At 34.7% G+C, this 20,823-nt stretch overlaps 1 protein-coding gene across 1 annotated transcript in view; it reads right to left on the bottom strand.

Annotated features, from left to right (window-relative positions):
• Positions 1 to 307: 307 nt before the first annotated feature.
• LOC144970676 (carnitine O-palmitoyltransferase 1, liver isoform-like) overlaps positions 308 to 20,823 on the bottom strand; it is a 78,181-nt gene continuing 57,665 nt past the window's right edge. Inside the window, exons 3-18 of the mRNA XM_078910548.1 lie at positions 20,478 to 20,632; positions 19,339 to 19,461; positions 16,468 to 16,694; positions 15,306 to 15,382; positions 14,192 to 14,296; positions 13,377 to 13,508; positions 12,940 to 12,994; positions 11,956 to 12,085; positions 10,496 to 10,635; positions 10,028 to 10,126; positions 9,160 to 9,260; positions 8,119 to 8,278; positions 7,252 to 7,404; positions 6,434 to 6,670; positions 5,424 to 5,495; positions 308 to 4,991 (exon numbers count right to left, since the gene is read on the bottom strand). Coding sequence (XP_078766674.1) covers positions 4,761 to 4,991; positions 5,424 to 5,495; positions 6,434 to 6,670; positions 7,252 to 7,404; positions 8,119 to 8,278; positions 9,160 to 9,260; positions 10,028 to 10,126; positions 10,496 to 10,635; positions 11,956 to 12,085; positions 12,940 to 12,994; positions 13,377 to 13,508; positions 14,192 to 14,296; positions 15,306 to 15,382; positions 16,468 to 16,694; positions 19,339 to 19,461; positions 20,478 to 20,632 — 2,197 coding nt within the window. The 3' untranslated portion in view covers positions 308 to 4,760. The remainder of the gene's footprint in view (positions 4,992 to 5,423; positions 5,496 to 6,433; positions 6,671 to 7,251; positions 7,405 to 8,118; positions 8,279 to 9,159; positions 9,261 to 10,027; positions 10,127 to 10,495; positions 10,636 to 11,955; positions 12,086 to 12,939; positions 12,995 to 13,376; positions 13,509 to 14,191; positions 14,297 to 15,305; positions 15,383 to 16,467; positions 16,695 to 19,338; positions 19,462 to 20,477; positions 20,633 to 20,823) is intronic.

The following is a 20,823-nucleotide window of genomic DNA, read 5'->3' as shown; positions in this document are numbered from 1 at the left end:
AAGTACACAACAAAGAGATGATCTACGGGGAAAGAAATGTTGTCTCCCAAAACTAATAATGTCCATTTAACTGTTTCCCTCCAAGTCAAGGGCTCTCACCAGGACAAAACAAAGTAATCTCATCCCAAGACAAACACAAAAAAGAAACTGGAAAAGGTAATTAGATATTGAATAGGGGGGGGGGGGGGGGGGAGGAAGAGAAGACCTCTCCGTCCACATGCAGTCAAAAGACTAGACTCACAAAAAGCTTAATCTGATTACATAATGGAGAGAAGAAAAAAAAAAAAGAAGACAATTATAACTCGTGTTCATTGTTCCTGAAATATTTCATTTTATTTGAATTCCAAGACTGGGATTGACAGGTACAAATCGCACAACATGATAAATTAGATGGGAATGTTCTACAAGTACTGATCAATCATGGAATATTTCTACAAGCACTGGAGAATCATGGAATATTTCTACAAGCACTGGACAATCATGGAATTTTTTTTTTTAAAAGGTGACACGTGTAGTTAATACTTCATTTTCACAACATTGTTATTATGAGATGATAGTGATAATAACTATGGTAAAAATTGAAAGAACTGGCTGTGATCATCACATAATTGTTGTGTTAAAAATTTAAAGGCATTCATATACCTAAATAGAGATATTACATAGATAATGATAAGACGGGACATTCTAAGTAATTTAACCCTTACCTTTGTAGATACTTAAAATAAAGTACTAACATGAATATAACAGCTAAAAAAAACAACAAAATACTAAACACGGAATGTTTCAGGATCAAAATCCTTCTTTAGCCAACCAATAAGAGAAACAGTTAAAGCAGCAATATTACTATTACTGTTTTAGCTGTTTTTGTTTTTGACCGAAGAAGGGATTTGATCCCAAAATGTTTCGTGTTTAATATTTTGTTATTTTTTTAAAAGCTTTTATATTCATTTGGTACATTGCGTTTTACATCTCATAGCTTCTAAAAGCTTAGTATTCACACTGTTATGGATGAAAATGGTTAGGTTGACAATTATAATCCCCCCTCCCGCTATGTGTGTGTGTGTGTGTGTGTGTGTGAGGGGGGGGGGGGGGTGCTTTTTTACTTCTTTGTTTTCACTTTTGGAACAACTCCAAAAAAACTTTGAGGGTGTTGAAATGCATATATTGACTTTTAATTGGATTTAAATGCCTGGCTTTAAAAATTGAGCAATATTGAACATGGGGTTGGGGACTTTTTCATTTAATGTGATTTTCCTTTTTTCCCCCTCCCGACAGATCATAACTGTGTCATTATGTAAAAAACAAAATCATCTAACAGTTATAAACCTGTCATATGAAATCAAATTGAGCAATTTATATCAAATGAGATACACGGAAAGTTATAAACGGTTTGACCAAAACAAATTTGTTTATCTGCCCTTGAGGATTATTACGGGGTTTTGCAAAGAAAGATAATAAAACAGTCGAATAGTTTTGTTTCTAGAACAGAACCATGTAAAAATGCTGTCAGTCAATTTATTTTAACAACAAATTTAAAAAACGTTATAATGCTTACTCTTTATCATTGTAACATGTTGTGGAATGTTTTACTCTACATTGTTTTGATAAATTGTCAATGTTCAAAGTTGTAGTTGTAGTGAAAAAATTGAATCTTGATCTCATCTACTGCAAAAGAATTAGTACAACCATGAAACAAAATATAAACTAACAAGATAACACTAGAAAACTGTAGATTATTTATATTCAGGGACCACAAGTTTGAAGCAAATAAAATCTTTTAATTTTATTACCTTGTGGATGTAGAATTTGGCTCTAAAAATATCCAACTTTATTATGATAAAAGAATATCCACGTAATATATGATGTACTGCCTCAAAAGGGTATTATGTTGCATTAATTTGCAGTTTGAATTAGTTTGAATCTTGGGTTCCGTTGTACGTGGTCAATAGATATAATCGCTTAAAGTGACAAATCTAAAAACCCACTTTTCTGTTTATTATAACTATGACCCCCCTTTTTTGGCATCTAATTCAACTGAACAAAATACTGGTGTGAGGTGGTTTGTCGCATATAATAATACAAATTGAGCAACAACGGAAATATGCAGGAGCTGTGTGACATAAAAAAAAGCAGGATGTGAATTGACATTATGAATAAATTACCGGTAAGAATATTTTGATTTTTCTTACGTTGGAAAGAAATAATTTTCTGTGTGGAATTAAACTAAGGTAAATATCTTCAAAATCATTTTTATTACAGACCTCTAATTAATTAAATGCCAAATTGCCAAAAACAAGGCATCGTTTATCATGATTTCTGTCGCATAGATAGACACAACAAATACTTTTCCCCCTTAACATAAGAAGCTGCCAGTCAATCTTGAAGTACTTTCCTTGAATCTGTGTGTAGATTTGGACCTTGTCTGTGAATTGTGTGCACTATATATATATATTAAGCTTCACTGAGCGAAGATAATCAAATTGTTGGGATGTTGATGGTGATGGCATGTTCATATCTTTTTTTCTTTTCTTCAACAACCTACTGAGGCATTGGTGGGCCTTTCAACTCAATAAGCTTGCAAAACTTTTCTGTGATTTTTCTGTCTTAATTTCCTGTTCCATTATATTCCACATGAAGATAATATTAGGGAAAATATGAAATCATAGGGCTACATATTAATTTTAAAAAAACAACAAAAACAAATCAAACGTCATAAACATTTCTATTCTTCAGAAATACAAAAAACGGGTGTTAAACTGGAAGGGCAGCTTCGACTTTAATCTGAAATCTCAATTATTAAATCTGAGTTAATGAAAATACTTTTATTGAGAATAAACGATGTAAAATTCATACAAAGCAAATTCGTGACTCTTTATTTTCACTGTTGTCATTTTCTATACATGATTTACCTTGACATAATACGTGTACGGTTGGTTGGCCACATATGTTGTATAAATGACATGGCAGTCCCTCTAGGCTCATTGCTCATTTAACAAGATTGTAATCAACAATTTACAACGAAAAAGTTACGAATAGTTTATAAGTACAGAGTAGTACAGTTTTTTTTAATCTTATTATTATAATAAAATTTAAACAATGGGATCAAATAGTGGAGTTGGTGACAATGAAGAAAAATGATGACGAAATGCTGGAATCTATAATATCAAAAACTTGGTTTGGAAACAAAAATCTGTTGTCATCTAATCATCTACTGGTTTATTATTAACAATCTTACGTCTGCTTTGCTAGAAACGTATATTGAGATATTGGTATGTTTAAATGATTCTCTCTCTCTCTCTCTCTCTCTCTCTCTCTCTCTCCTCCCTCTCTCTCTCTCTCTCTCTCTCTCTCTCTCTCTCTCTCTCTCTCACACACACACACACACATACACACAAATACACTAATTTCTTAGATCATTAGAAATATCTCACTTTGTTTTCTTTTTTCACCTACCACTTATTACCTTATGGTTTAAATGAGTTAAATTGACAAATTAAAAAAAAAACAACAAACAAACAAATAAAAAAAAATAAAATATCTATATATATATATGGAGCTTTTCCACAAATCAACCATGCTCAAAGCACTTAATATTGCTTCATATATACAGAAGAGTAACATAAATCGTGAGAAACTCCATTAATTAAATAATCCGTTTTAAGTGCGTACCTCGATTTCTAAACTACTATCGCGAGTTTTAATATAAAGTCTTTTTGGACACAAAATTCTTACTGTCACCTTGGGATGATTTCTGTAACTGTCATCACAGACTAGAATATTAAAGTAGATTGTGACGTGATTTCACCTTGACACTATTAAGCAGAAATAAAATATCGTAAAACTAGTATAAAAAACAGATTTTCTTTTAAAAACTCAAGTCAATATAAGATAAATAAAAAACCTATGATAATTTGCTTGTTTGTTTTTAGAGGCTTTATGATGCTTGTGACACTGTAAGGACATACGCAAGGGGATCGATTATGACTGAATGATTCAAAAGAATAATTTCTTCTTTTTTTTTGTCAACAAAGTAAATTCGACATTCTTTTTTATTATTATTCCTTACTAACTCTACATTACATTCTCCTGTTTTATGTAACATTTCATCTTGTTATATAAATTATTTTTTTAAAATGTTCAATATAAAAAAAAATCCCCAATAAAACCATACCAAAAAAAAAAGGCACAAAAACCAGCAAACAAGCAAACAAAAAACCAACCCAAAACCCAAGAGTTGGGTTGAATGTAAACAAATAGGGAGCTGTGACCATTGATGAAATAAAATTATCTTAAAATCCTCTTTTTCTTTATATTTCCTTAAGGAATCTTTAAATGAAATTCAAACACTTGCGCTTTTAAAAATTGGCATTTTAATAAACTTATATTTTAAACTTAAGAGAAATTGTCAAAAAATGCATGTATATTGTGACACATCAAAATGCATAAAAAAACAAAATAAAGATAAATAACAAAAATCACAGGAGATAAATATCTGTAAAAACAAATATATATATAATAAGATTTATAGCCATGCTTTAAGTGATATCAATGTGCTTTTCTTTTCGTGGACTTAAAGAGGTGAGAATAATTGTAATGATCGAATTTTAATGACAGGATGGGGCAAAAAAAATAATAATTACATTTCAATATTTTTTTCTTTCTTCAATTCAAAAGTAAAAGTATTTTATTAGAGTAGGGTAGCGGTAAGAGAAAAAAAAAACAACAACAAAAAAAAAAACCCCAAAAAGCCCAACAGCTTGTTAGCAGAACAAGTCTTTCATGTCATGAAGTGTTTCACTAAGAGTATCGACAAATTTTGCTGAACTCGTGTTTGGGGCTGACTTCCTGCTGGAGACATGGAAAAAGACTCTGTTTTCCCCTGGCACCATGTAGGACACACCATAACCATCTTCGGCCACGGGGCCAAAGCCCCCACCTGGACACAACTGCATGTAGAACTTGGGGTCATTGCATGACGGGGACCAGGGAATCTAAAATAAAAGTCAAGAAAGATTTACACAGAAATCACTCATTATTACACACAAACAAACAACAAACCCCACCCCCCCAACAAACAAAAACAAAACAAAAAAACGAGCAGTCGTGGAGTCCCCTACTAAAATCACCACCAAAATCAATTGCCAGGTATTATTGATTAAAAACATTTCTGAATACAAACAGTTATAGTATAGCCAAATGTGAGACAACTTGGCAAAATCTCAGATAAGACCCAATTGGAGATCAATGCTCAGAGCAAAAAGATCAGAATAGTCCCACCCCCCCCCCCCCCTCTCTCTCTCTCTCTCTCTCTCTCTCTCTCTCTCTCTCTCTCTCTCTCTCTCTCTCTCTCTCTCTCTCTCTCTCTCTCTTCTCTCTCCGAGAACAGACTAGATATATATAGACAATGAAATAAGACAGCCTACCTGTTGTTGTGGTTGCTGACTGGTGGACAAAGTCCATGGTATAGATAAGACTTTCTTCAGGAATGAACAGTCCTGTTGACAGGAGTTTTAGACACATTCACATTTTCATAAAAGATTGATAAGCATAAAAAAACTAAAATTAAATAATACCCCCCTCCTCAAACAAAAAACAAAACAAAACAAAAACACATATGATAGTCTGCTACGTCCTAGGTCAGTAAAATCAATTATTAAATGGTTTAAAATTTAAAGACCGTGGATATAAAGATTTCTCTGACAAAATCAATCAAGATTATTTCTGACCCCTTGTCCATCCAGTAGAGATTGGGTAGCAGACCCAGGTCTGTTATATCTGGTGGAAGGATAGACTAGCATCCCAACAACAGGATAGCAAGCAATTGCTATTGCCCGTTTCATGCTACAGAAACTGGGATAAACTCTGGATCCATGGGCCTCATGGCTCTGACGGACTTACTAATCATTAAAAAAATTAAAATTACTTTTGTGATATAACAGATATTTGTTGATTAGATAACATACTATAGGAAAGCTGGTCCATTATTTGTAAAATCTGAGATGAGGTTGCCATCTTAAAATAGAAAAAAACATCAAGACTAACCATACACAATCTGAATTTGATTTGAATTTAACCTGACATCATAACTTTTTTACTACCATTTGGATACAATATAAATCACTTTTTCTGCCATGCCTAAAAAACTCAGCCACAAGCTACCCCCCCCCCCCCCCCTCCAAAAAACCCCCAAAATTTTTGAACCCTAGAGGTTTGAAATTATTTCCGAATAACTTAAAGGGCGAAACATTATCATTGCAAAGATATCCAGTCCGATAATAATAAAAATAATTAATAAATGAATAATAATAAATAAACTTTTTTTTATCAGGTAGATTAAATAATAATGAATTTTGAATAAATATATCTATTTTTTAAAGATGATATTATAATTTTTTAAAGATGATGATTAAAGGATTAAATCTCAATGACTTACAATTCCTAATCCTCTGCTGGCGACGTAAAGAGCAAAAAGATGTCTGTCTAGACCAAGTCCATTCATGGCATCCTTGTACATGATGGCATGTCGACTACAGGCCTCTCGAAGCATCTTGGACTTTTCAGCCATTGAGGTGTCTTTGTCCAGATAACATTCCACGAAGGCATTGGCTTCCTTTGTCATGGAACGCACTGTTTCTGTACGGCCACATTTGAACAAACGAGTCATTGAGGCCTGGAAGGGAAAATAAATGCTTTTATAATTTTGGTATCAAGAAGTTATAAAAGAAATAAAATAACTAAAATAAATATGCTCAATTGACCATTTGAAACCGTATTTTACTTCATAAAAAAAAAAGAAAAGAAAATTTGCCCTTTTTGTGTTAAAATATCTGTCAGTGCCTATGACAAGTAGTCATTCACACCTGAATCAAGGAGTATAATGCATGTTAAGTGCATGACCCCAAGGGCACAATGCTGGGGGCACATAACTGTGACCTTTCACACCCATATGATTGCTTACAACCTACAGCATCTCTTGTTTTGTTACAATAAGAGTACTAACTAAAACATTTTGTAGGCACTGCCAATGTGCACAAAAGAATAAACTCTTTAATGAGCTGCCTCACCAGTATAAAGCTTAATTTCGTGGATATGGAATACAAGATCATTCCTTCACGTTTGTTTTTGCTTCTTTTTTTGGTTTTTGTTTAGAGACTTAACGGCACTTGCAATACACAATGGTCATTTAAGCGCCACATCAAGTTTCTGCTCATAAATATTTCTACTATGATATAAAATAATATAAAAATTGACCTCATAGGTTAAAGCAGGCACAGAGTACATCTTCCTATACGTGGTGTGTAGTGACATCTGGATGAATGCGTCTGGACTGACACGACATTTCTTCATGGCTCCCTTGCCAAACTCCCTGTGGTCAAACAAAACCAAATCGAGGTCGTCTATACTCTGTACATAAACGGAAAACAAAAACAAAAACAAAAAATTACAATAAAATATATTGAACATTCGGTCATACTATATATGGAGTTCATCTAAGCTTCTTTATTTCCTAGCTGCAAGTGATTTATAATGGGGGCAGAGTGACACAGTGGTAAGGTATTTGCTTCACACCCAAATGGCACCAAATTCAAAACAGGGCCGCTCGTGGTGATCTTGAGCAAGTCTTGACCTAGTTCACTTTGTGGTGCTGCATAAAAGAAAATTCCCCCCCCCCCCCCCCCACGGATGAATAAATGGAGTTTCATGCATTTATTTATTTTTTTAGTAGTTCTCCTGATAACAATGTATATTTAACAAGTAGGACATCACAACATACAACATTTTTGGTGATAGTATGAACATGTTTGGAAAAAAGACAGCCTTGTTTGACATGAAAGGGATTCTTAAAGACAATCTTTGGTAGTACAGGGGAAAAGAATGGATAAAAAGGACTTTCTCATGAGTCTAGATCGTAGCAGTCCTATTAAGTAGAAAGAATCATAAAACCATGGAGCTGGATTTAATCTCAGTTTATTTCTCATTAAATGGAGCGGTCAAACACTCCCCCTCCACTCATGTCCCTTAAATAGTCTATGAACCCTTTACTGTTTCCAATAGTGATAATAAAAGTAAAACTTCATGCTTTTATAGAATAGGTGCCCGTATCTGATGAGAGCTCACCTTCTGTGCATTACTCTCAGCTCTTGCAATACAATCTGCCAATCCCTCATTGACCTCCCATTGTAAAGGAATGGGTTTGCTACGTAAATCATAGGCTGGTGTCTTGTAACCTCCTACGTCTATACAGTGGCCATCGTCCTCATACAACTTGGATATCACACTGGAAAAGAAAAGAATTGGCACTGGTTAGGGGCATTTACAAAAGGCTTCTCCTCCTCCTCCTCTCCCTGCTCTGCCTACTCTTTCTACTCTTCTTCGATATCTACAAGAATTGAGTAATGCAGATGAAGTGCAATAATAAATACACAAAAGAATAAATTTTTTAAAATGCAAAGTAGCGTGTGTGTAGCTTTATAACGATTTAATACCAACAGGTTGGTTGTTCCATAAACATATTATTTTTGTAAATTAAAAGGGCCAAGGTATAATATTTCGACTACCCTCATTATTATTAGGTTATTACTTCTTTATCATTTGGCTTCACTTTATACTTCTTCTTCTTCTTCTTTTTCTTCTTCTTAATATCATTATTATTATTATTATTATTATTATTATTATTATTATTATTATTATTATTATTATTATTATTATTATTATCATTATTGTTGTTGAGCTTTTATCAAGGGGTCCCTGGTCAACAGCAACATTTAACATGTAGGACGAGACATGATGCCCGTTAGGCGATATTACAATTTTTCGGACAAAGACAACGCTGTTAACTGCTAGGTACTCATTTTACACCTGAGTACGGTGAGGGAATGTGAGTAAAGAGTCTTTTCCAAGGACTCAACTATGCATCGAGCGAGGCTCGAACCCAGGACCTTCCGATCCGAAAGCGAGTGTCATACCACTAGACCACATAGCCGCACATAGCATTATTATTATTATTATTATTATTATTATTATTATTATTATTATTATTATTATTATTATTATTATTATTATTATTATCATTATTATTATTATTATTATTATTATTATTATTATTATTATTATTATTATTATTATTGTTATTATTATTATTATTATTATTCTACTCACTCATAGGTCAAATTGAATTCCATGACGTGGGCCACGACTGGGGCGTCAGCAAAGGAATGTTCACAGTTCAATCCCATGTGTCCGTCTGACATCACAACCAACTGGGAAAGACAAGTAAGAATAGGTTGACTTTTAAATAACAGAAACTTGTTAGAAGGGAGGGGGGAGGGGGAAAGGTGGCTGAGTGGTTAAGCATTGCACTGTGACCTGGAAAGTCCTTTCCTTGGGCAAGATAATTGACCTAAATTTGTTCACTTTGGATATCAAGGGTGATTCCTGTTGACATTGGACATCTGCTTGATGGAATCCCTTGGCATTAACAATCATTTTCCCTTCCAAATCTGTTTAATGATCTTAAAGAAATGATTGAAAATTTCTGAAATTGAATATGTAACCCACAGCTTCAATCTGGTATTATGTCGGTCCAAATAAACCAGACAATAAAAATTGAATTAAATTTCTACATAATGAAATTTTTATGTTGGCAAGGTTGAATACCATTTCTTTTAACAAAAAATTTAAAAATTCAAATTTTATCTTCCTTTGTAAATTGTAATTGTGCCTGGAATATGATCCGTCATTTTAAATATAATTTTACTGTCTTTGTTCATCGTAAACCATTTTTGTGAAATGCTTAATAACGCAATTAAAGTGTGATATGATATATTATTGTTATTACTATTATCAATATTTCTGAGACACTGATAAATCAATCAATTTACATCAAATATAACCATCTACTTAATCATCTTTTTCATTTTATTAGAAAAATCTTTGAACTTTTTGCATTGGCTATAACCTAATTATAAATTCCAAATTATCTTAAGTAATTTGTAATTCGTCAGTGGTTTAAAGCCAAAGGATTTACCTCAACACTTTTGTCAAACCAATAAGAACCTGCCTCGCCGTGGAGTAAATAGGAGGCACGACTTGAAAGATCAGGGAAGGAATGGGTATCTAAAACAATCTGAGGAAAATGAAAGAAAAAAAAAGATATTGACTAATCCCACGCCATTGTCACATGTTACAGCAATTATTCATCCAATCGCCATTTTGGTATTTTGTCTCATTTTTACATAAAGTAGATTATCAAAATAAAAATCTCAGAATATCGAATAACCTTAGACTTCAAGGAACCATTTCATGATCAATTCTTTGAATTAAAAAAAAAAGGTAAAAAAACAAAACAAACCCAGTGGTCTTTCAAACCCATAATGGCCACGGAGCCAGAGTTTATCCCGGTTTCTATAGCATTAAAGAGGCTGTAGAAACTTTCCATTTTCACTTTTGTCATAGTATTATTAACCAAATACAAGACAACTGAACTATAACTTACAACAAGTACGGCTGATTCAATCCACTCCAACGTTTCTTTGTTGACGCCTGTAGAGAAATATTCTTGTCTCACTCTGGCCCATGTTGTTCTTTCTTGAGATGTCAGGACGGGAACTAATCTTTCATTCTCTGACAAGCTTTCTGTGAATGTCATAAAAACAGTTATAGTGAATACTAAACTGCTAGAAGCTGTGGACTGTATAAAGTAATGAACAAAAAAATATAAATATATAACACCTAACAGAAAGAACAAAATACCAAACATGAAACCGAAAACAGTAGAAATACTTTAATGTGATGTAGTTGTTTAATGTTTTTGTTATTGGCTGAAGAATTGATCTGAGCCCAAAATGTTCCATGTTTGGTGTTTTGTTATTTTTTGAAGCTGTTAAATTAATTTTCTATTTTGTTTATTACTTTTTATGAAAACATTGTAAACATTTTCACTGAGCAAAAATAAACTTTTATGAAGTGAAAACAAGTAGAGGGATTCTCCTGTACCAAACAGAAGTAGGCAATTTCCTGAGTCAATGACATAATGTTGTAGAGTGACCTATCCTCTCTAAATTGTTGTCATCTTCAGCAGCTTTGTATAGACCTTGCTACTCATTTACTGCTGAGGGATGAGACTGTTGAAACTATCAAGATCAAACTCATTCCAAATCACATTAGGAATCTGTTGCGCTACCACTACACCACAACATTTACATCGAAGTTGTCCTTATAATAGTTAATCACTGTGTTGGACACAACTAAGGGAGAGAATCGATGACAAACGAATTTCCTTAATATCACTACTGACTCTGAAGGTATAGTCATATAATAATTAAAGTAATGATGATATGCAAGGATCATTCACATGCATAGCTGCCAATTGTCCTGATAAAATCGGGACTGTCCGATTTGGCAATCTGGAGAAAATTTTAAAATACAAATATATGGAGGAAATGACCATTACACTTTTTTGACTAGCAAATTAAAACAAAGATCAGAAGGAAAAAAAAGCTCAAAATCTAGATTATATCATATCATAGATGCTGCTGTTTTGGGTCATGACGGTATGGTGCATAAGGGTGTCCCGATTTAGCTCTTTAAAAAGTTGACTGCTGTGTTCACATGTATTCAAATTTGTTGAATCAAAACTTAAAACAAAAAAAAAACCCAAAAAATCATACAGCAAATTTTATACATATGAACATTTCCATGGATTTGCCATGCTCAATAGGCTTCACAAGGTGCCATATAATTTTCACAAGGCAATACGGAACCACATTTCCATTTCATACAGTACCAGTTGCTTGTTGGACACCTTTTTTGTTCCAACACTCTTACAATATCTGTCTGCCTATAGTCAAGTAATTATTCACACTTGATGATCGTCTTACCAAAGAACACAATGTCGGGACCAGAATTTTTTCATGCTCACTGTCACCTGCATCAACATCAGATAGAACCACTCACCAACTCTGTATTTGGCATCTTCCATGATCCACTCCAGCTGTTGTTCTAATGTGCTGGGAGATATGACACGTCCGTATTTGTCTGTAATGTCAAGCTTGTAGAAAATGCCTAGCCTGTTGACGACTATGTGCTGTCAATGGAGAATGGGAATAATGAGTGAAAAAGAAAATATTGCTATAGAAATATCCTCTATTATAGTATTGGGACCTCATAACGCTGCCTCAACAATATAGTGTAATTTTAAGGTGAAGTATGTCCTGAAGATAAAATCCCCCCCGCTCTCCCCCCCCCCCCCCCCCTGCAATACTGACAATCTCTTTGGTCACAAGCTTAATGACAAGCGGGTGGGGGGAGGGTGGGGGGTAGAGCGGGTGAGGTGGTTGAGTGGTTAATGTTTTGCACTGTGACACTTAAAGTCCTGGGTTCAGGCCCTACTTTAGTCACTTTCGTTCTTTTTCCTCGGGCAAGATTATTAACCCCCAATTTGCTCACTTTGGATTACACGGGTGATTCCTATTGACATCAGACGATTCGATTGTTTGATGAATTATCTATATTCCTTCATTGGATGCTTCAGTGACGACATTTCATGGTGTCGTGCAGAAGGGCATCATTTTTTTCTTTCAATGACAAGTGCAGATTGTGTTTATTTCATTATTAATCTCTCCATTTCAACATCTTGTTACAGTTTGTTGTGTCAAGGTCTCAAAATATGCTTTTATGGCGATGTTTCACACTATATATATATTTCTCGATATAAATATAATAACAGATTCCTTTTACTCATCTCATGGGTGAATTTTTTGTCAAAAGTCCAATTTTGAAAAAAGACTTGAGATTACTCGAGCATAAGCCTCATTGATACAAAGTAAGCCATAGGAGAAAAGTTTTTTGCTTACGGTTGATTATTTGGGAAGGATTTTTATAATTTTTTTAATTTATTTTTTTCCCTGTCAGTGTCGACAAGCAATTGAACTTACTCACCTGAGATTTACTAGGGGGGTAGTTGACCAGAGTGTCTATTTCTTCACCCGGAATTCTAGCGGGAAAAAAAAAAAAAAAAAACTCAAATCAATCTGAAGCCAAATAGCAACAAAACAATAATAGACAAATAAATAAATGAATTAATTAAATTAAAAAAAATAATAGTAATAAATAATAATTAAATAAAAATTATTATAAATTGAACTGACAAAGGACATTGATTTTAAAATGTTTATAAAATGCTAAATATTTATTATGAAAGAACATATCTCCATGGGTGCTAGCACCAAAAGTATCAAAGAGCCTGAAAAAATTTCTGACCACTCAAAAAAAAAGCCTGGACACAAAATGTGATGAAAACTGTTTATTTTTCTAACATGGCAGGAATTTTAGACAACTTTAGTCATACTATTAAAAGATTAAACAACAACAGATACCTGGTGGTTGAGAACATGTATTGATATTGGTCCATGCAAACAGGGATTGTGTTTCGTATAACTAAGGGATCCAGCTCTTCTGTCAGAATGAGTTCTCGTACACACAGGAGTTGATACAAAACACCCGCTGCCCTGTTTGACAATGAAACACAAATATTATAAATGATTACTGGACATTGTAAAAAGTAATAAACAAAAATTAATAAAACAGCTTCAAAAACAAAAAAAATCAAAAATCAAAAATAAAGAACGAAGTACTAAGTACGGAACGTTTCAGGCTCAAAATCCTTCTACAGCCAACTTTCCATGTTTGTTTTTTGTTGTTGTTTTATTGACATTGTTATAGTCATTATAGCAGTTTAGTATTACAAAGGACATTGTGTGCATTTGTGATTTTGTAAATTTTGAAAGATAAAACCTAATTTAACAATTAGTTTTAGTTGTAAATGCTGCAGTAACAGTAATAATGCTCAAATAACTGAGTCAGTTATAGTAAAGAGTTAGAGTAAAATATAACCTGATATGCAATATGTTTTTTAAAATCAAATTTAGTTTTTTTTTCACTGATGACAGGGAGAATTCTAGTATTGTGCAAGGTAGTTGAATAACTGATGAACACTTGTGCACATCATCATTAATGTAGAGCCATGTGTGCACATATTTGCAGGTCTGATAACTGAAAACAATTGTGGGCTTGATTTAACATTGTTGATATTGACAATATTTTGCATTGATTTGAGAGTATTTCAATACAATCAATGCCCAATGCATTCATGTCTTGTATTTTATTTATAACCATTCAGTTCTTGGTTTACCTGGCACAAGGCTTGCTGGTGGGTACCCAATACCCCTGGTCCATGATGTAATAATTACTGTTGATTGGGAGAGGACTTCGACCCATTAGGTAGACATATTTTATCCTGCAGAAAATTTTTTTTAAAATATTGTATTCATACAGCATATTTGGGTGTGAAAAAAAAAAAGAAAACCGGGAAAAAAAAGTATGATGCTGTTTCATGACAAAATAGAAAAAATAAATATTCGAAAATTTACCAACAATAGGAACAAGATCTTAGTTAAAACCTTAATTAATAATCCCCTCTATTGGTTAAGAAACTATGCTGGTTATACCAAAGTCGTTTAAAAATCACATTTTCAAAAGTTTCCAAATTCCCATCTTTTCTTTTTTTAGGCGCAAAACTACGTACTATGTATATTTGTTAAACTCATTCATTTGTTTTTCAACAAGAAGGGGCAACTTCCCATACTAGTTACATTACACGGTCTTACTTAAGAGAAAATGATATTCGATTTATTTCTAAAGTTTGATGAAAGCAAACTACAGCATTTGGTCAATGATGTCCTCCATGGTTTATAAGGGTTATACAACGGTTTACACAAAAGTAGAGTGAAAATTCAAAATGCATGGGATCTAATCACTATTCCAGATATTAGAAAATCAATTGGATCATGAACAAAAAACTACACACATACATTTTGCAAAATGGGGTATCGACAAATTATAGTCATAGTATCAAAATTTGAGAATTACGTTCCAAATTTTTGATAAAAGACAATGTAAGTTGACACCAGTGAAAACTTACATATTTTCTGTCCTTCTCCAACAGGATTATTACCAGGTGTCTGATTCAGAAGCATAAAAAGGAAATTAAAGCCTCCACAGTACAGCAGCACAAAGAATTACTCTTTGAAGTCCGAGTTTTTGAATCATGTTGCTGCTCTCTTAGTGAGAGAAATTGAGGCTTGGAAGAAATTCAGTCTTAGTGTAAAAGGGTTTGAAACAATTTTTACTTCTTGTTTGTAATTATCGTGATACAAATTTGTTAAAACAGTTTTTAAAAATAAATGGCAAGAAAAGTTAACACATAAATTACGTGATGTTGAGTGATTTTAAAAATTGAATCTTACCACCAATCACTGACAAAATTATCTGCCCACCAAGATCGTAACAATAACGCCTTTTGTAGTTTTGGTCCCACTGTGTCCTGGAAAAGAAAAAAAAAAAGGGGTGGTTAAACAGCATTTATGCATTACGATAATAGTAAAATCATTTTGATCACAATGATGATCAAGAGAAAATTCTAATATCATATCTTATATTTTGATTTCGGATTCTTGATTATGCCCAAAACAAAAAGACGAAATGTCATAATGATCTATTTTTAAAATATTGGCCTTACTTTGTAATCTACACCTGAATATCCATTTCAATTCAAACAATTCCAATTGTTCCTTTTATCAAATTATTGCCGAGAGTACTTCAGGAAAGAAAATGAACCAGTCAACAAATTTGTTGTTATTGATTTTTAAAAATCAAAAGTAAAATAAAAGAAGAACAAACACAGTTTTATGAATCACGATCTATTGTTTGAATTGCAAAAAGCTCCCTTATCCATGAAATATTGAACATTGTAATTTTTTATGAATAGAAATGAAGCTGATGTGAATTTAGATAAATAATAAAGAAAGTTTGACTAAAGAGTCAGGCCTGCCTATCTGAAAGTTTAAAAATTCGAATTTTTTGTGCGACTATGTGGTCTTGTGGTATGACACTCGCTTTTGGATCGGAAGGTCCTGGGTTCGAGCCTCACTCGGGGCATAGTTGAGTCCTTGGAAAAGGCTCTTTACTCATAATCTCTAACCATACTCAAGTGTAAAATGAGTACCTAGCTGTTAACAGTGGTGTCTATGTCGGAAAAAAAATTGTAATATTGCCGAACAGGTGTCATGTCCCGTTCTATATGTTTTGTGTTGCTGTTGGCCAGGGACCCCTTGTAAAGCGCTTTGAGAACTATTAGTGGATATTGCGCTATATAAAAAAAACTGAAAAAGCTCAAAGATAATTTGTAGTCTCTACAGCTAACTTTTGAGATCCACAATTCACTTTCACAAGGAATAAGTAACACTTCAAAATCCTTTAAGTCATGTATCCTGGGATCAACTTTCATTTTCAATAAGTTTTTGTGATTTTGAGATGCTCATAAAATTCTGAAATTAAAACAATTCAAATAATGTGCTAAATCGTTTCCGTAAACTACGCCATTTTAAACCCATCAATTTGGCCACACACCTCAAACTCTTTGGCTTCAGTTTTGAACTCCTCCAGTTTCTCTGGGTCATGGGCATAAATGGGTTCCAGTGAATCGATTAAGCTTTTGACGGATTCCTTCAGGGATGGAACGGGCATCCTAGGGAGACAACCCTGATAACTGTACAGACTAGGTGACCAACCTGCCAGCAATTTGACGGTCAGACCCCACAGAAATGTCAATTTGGATTGTTTCTTTCCAGTTTCATCTGAAAAAAAGGAAAGAAAAAGTTATATTAAAATACTTTCATTTGATTTTCTTGATACGAGGGCTCTTTCAGAAATAACCGAAAAATGCCCATTGCTCAGCAACCAGTGGATATTTTTTAATTCTGTAAACGACATGATGTTCCTTATTTCCTTACGGATATTCCCAGAAATTATGAAGTGCATCATTTTGCACAATGAATTTCTAGACGATTTTAAAGATGGCGGCCCACCTTGAAACTGGGTCAAAGGAGGAAATCAGAGCTGTCATACGTTTTTTGAACGCCAAAAGTCTGAATCCTACCGAAATTCATAAAGAACTTCAGAGTGTATATAGTGAGCATGTTATAAGCCGTACACAAGTCTATCACTGGTGTAATTTGTTTGAAGCCGGCCATTCCGACTTGACAGACAGGGAAGGGAGAGGGCGTTCGATAACTGCGACGTCAGAAGACAATGTGAAGCGAGTTGATGAGCTTATTCGTCAAGACAGGAGGTTGAAACTTCATGAAATCGCAAGCAGTCTTGAAATTTCGGAAACTTCTGCCCATAGAATTGTATTTGATGAACTTGGCGACAGAAAAGTCAGCGCAAGATGGGTTCCTAAGCAATTGACAGACAATCATAAAGAACAAAGATTGGACATCTGCAGGGAACTTTTGAGAAGAAGCAAGAGCTCACGCAGGGTTCACGGGCATACTACCAACGCCGGCGGAGACTTTCTAGGTACGATGTGACTTTTCTTGACAGCATAGTCACCGGTGATGAGACTTGGTTGCACCATTGCACCCCAGAAACAAAGCAAGATTCGATGACATGGAAACATCCATCCTCACCTGTCGCGAAGAAATTCAAAGTCATGCGGTCAGCAAAGAAAATGATGGGAACTGTTTTCTGGGACAGTCGTGGTGTTATTCTGTTCGAAACCTTACAACCTGGAGAAACAATCAATGCTGCAAGGTACTGCCAAACTCTTGACAAGCTTAGGGAGGCCATTCGCAGAAAGCGCCCAGGGCAGTTGACCAACGGGGTCATTTTGCAACACGACAACGCTACACCCCACACAGCACGAGTGACGCAAGGTTGGCTAGAGAAATATGGATGGGAGATTTTGCCACACCCACCACACAGTCCAGACCTCGCACCATCTGATTATCACCTCTTTGGGCCACTGAAACGTGAGCTGGCAGGAAAGCGCTTTGATGTCGATGAAGAGCTTGTTGACCATGTGCGGAAATGGCTACAAAACCTTGACGGAAATTTCTTCTGAGAGGGTATCTATTCCATGGTGCAGCGTTGGCAGAAGTGTGTCGACAGACTTGGCTGTTACGTAGAGAAATGAAGGACGAGTCAAGGTATGAAAACGTGCAAGAATTTTGTTGATAGCATAAAAAACGCGGATTTTACAGGCATTTTTCGGTTAATTATGAAAGAGCCCTCGTAGATTGAAAGTAGCTCTTACTTCTTCTTCTTCTTCCATTAAGGTCAAAGCTTCAGGCTGAAGCTTGTATGGCCGTCTTTTCAGTAACAGGAGTTTTAGAGGGAAGCAGGGCTTCTTTACAAGTGGTTGGTAGGGAGTTCCAAAGTTGGATGGTGGAGGGGAAGAAAGAGTAAAGATGATGGTTTCTTCTTGAGCGGGCGATTTCAAAATTACATGCTGGGTTTCCTATTTTGTTGTTGTTCTGTTTCAAATGGCTAGTTGGAATTTCAAGTTTTCCGTTTTGTACTTTGTGGAATATGAGGAGTTTGTTAATAGATTGTCTTTCATGTAGCGGTTTCCATTGGAGATTGTTCATGAGCTATATACTATAGTCAATTCCAGATTGTGTCTTCTCAAGATGCACAACAGAACTATCAAATCACGTTCTGAGGGTCATAGAAGATGAATTGGTTTAACACCTGGTCTTTGGTTCAGTCAAGAGTTTTTCTAAATTCCGTCTATCCTAAATGGGTAGCAGTGTCTATTGGATCTGGTGAAAAGTACTTTACGATAAACTGTCGTCCTATCCAAAGGGCAGAGAGCAATTGCCATATTATTGCTACATTACATAAACTGGGATAATCCCTAGCTACACTGGCTTTACGATTCTGAAGGACATCATTTTCAGATCGCATTGAAGAGAATTAAAGAACATCTTTTATACAGGAGGCAAATTTTTTACAGAACTTTTACACAAACACACTGACCGACCTCTTTCTGAGCGCTGAACTCCAATAAAGACTTTTTGTGCATACTTTTTTTCCGTTTAGCAAGAAATTGGAAAATATACTGATGATTTATAACATACTGAGTTTCGTTATACGGAAAATTGGCAACCTTGTTAATATGTTGCTTAACTGGAGAATTTAGACTTGTTTACTTCTTGAAAATGTTATTTTAAATATTCCTGTAGGACGTATATTACTAATGGAAGAGAGAGAGAGAGAGAGAGAGAGAGAGAGAGAGAGAGAGAGAGAGAGAGAGAGAGAGAGAGAGAGAGAGAAGAGACAGGGGAAGAGAGAGAGACGGAGAGAGATGGAGGTAGAGACAGATAGAGATAAAGATTTAAAAAAAAATATATATATATATATATGGAGAGAGAGAGAGAGAGAGAGAGAGAGAGAGAGAGAGAGAGAGAGAGAGAGAGAGAAAGAGAGATCACTCACACATCCAGGCCCTGTAATTTAAAACCTGACGCAGTAAAAGACGTCTGGACAACGTTGTGATCATGAATAGGGCGAGACCTGTCAAGGTTCCTGCACACAACGTCACGGATGTAGGGGCCATGTCTAGGGATGGAATCATGATACAAAATATGAGAAATCATGACTAAAACAAGGGGGAAAATGACAAAAACACGAGAAATCATGACTAAAAGATAATAAATCGTGACAAAAACAAAAGAAATAATGACAAAGCATGAGAAATAATCACAGAAACATTAGAAATCATGACAAAAACATTTAAAAAATTATATGACAAAGGTATAAAATCATGACAAAAACATCAGAAATCATGATTTAAAAAATAAGAGAAATCATTACAAAAACATGAGAATACATGACAAATAATATTAAATATGGGATCAAAATAGCCACTGCGACAGAATGTGGATCTAAATCAAAGACCGAGTTGCACCATCATCACCATCACCACTCCCACCACCACCACCACCATCACCATCATCATCATCATCATCATCATCATCATCATCATCATCATCATCATCATCATCCCATTGCTAACAATGTCTTATAATAACCAATTCCCAGTCGAGATAAGTAAAAGAGCGTTTTCACCATCTGGCCCCTCAATTTGGAATAAATTACCTGTTGAGATTATAAACTCAGAATCCCTGGAGGCATTCAAAAGCAGGCTACAGACATATTACTTTAGAAAATACTTCTATACTTGATTTTAAATGTATCTCTATGTTGATGGCGTTTTAAATATTGAATAGTATGTCTGTATCGAATAGCTGTAGTCATTGTATAATTAATGATATGTATTTTATTTTTGTAAAGCGCCTAGAGCTCATATTGCATGAGATGTTGGCGCGATATAAGTGTGCATTAATATTATTATTATTATTATTATTATTATTATTATTATTATTATTATTATTATTATTATTATTATTATTATCATTATTATTATTATTAAATGCCTCACTCAATTGCACAAGACCGAAACCAGGGCTTTCCGATCATTGTCACCCACCTGTCACTAGACACGCTCAGAATCACTTGACTTTGTTACAGGACGTGAGAAAATGTCAATGGCGTCACAAAACATTAACACTTACATGTTCTAAACGGAAGGTGGGCCTCCAAAACCATCAATTTACTGGCGACTGGCTGAAAGACGGTGACGTCATACAGTCGGATGGCGTTGATGCCAGCCACGGTCACCCCAAGGCTGAAGACAGACCCAGGCCACAGGAATCGAATGATTTTGTTCCTGAAACGAGAGACAGCGCAACGATTTTGAATAACAGAAGGTAGGATTGAGACATAATCTCTCTCTCTCTCTCTCTCTCTCTCTCTCTTCTCTCTCTCTCTCTCTCTCTCTCTCTCTCTCTCTCTCTCTCTCTCTCTCTCTCTCTGCCATCAACCTTTGTTTAAAGTGTTAACAGCAAATGCAGGTTGGAC

The sequence above is a fragment of the Berghia stephanieae genome, chromosome 4 (assembly GCF_034508935.2).
Source record: "Berghia stephanieae isolate SIO BIC M18660-M18661 chromosome 4, UCSD_Bste_1.3, whole genome shotgun sequence".
In the NCBI taxonomy this organism is placed as follows: Eukaryota; Metazoa; Mollusca; class Gastropoda; order Nudibranchia; family Aeolidiidae; genus Berghia; species Berghia stephanieae.
Note: the sequence above shows the minus strand (reverse complement) of the source record. Positions and strands in the feature narration are given on the sequence as shown.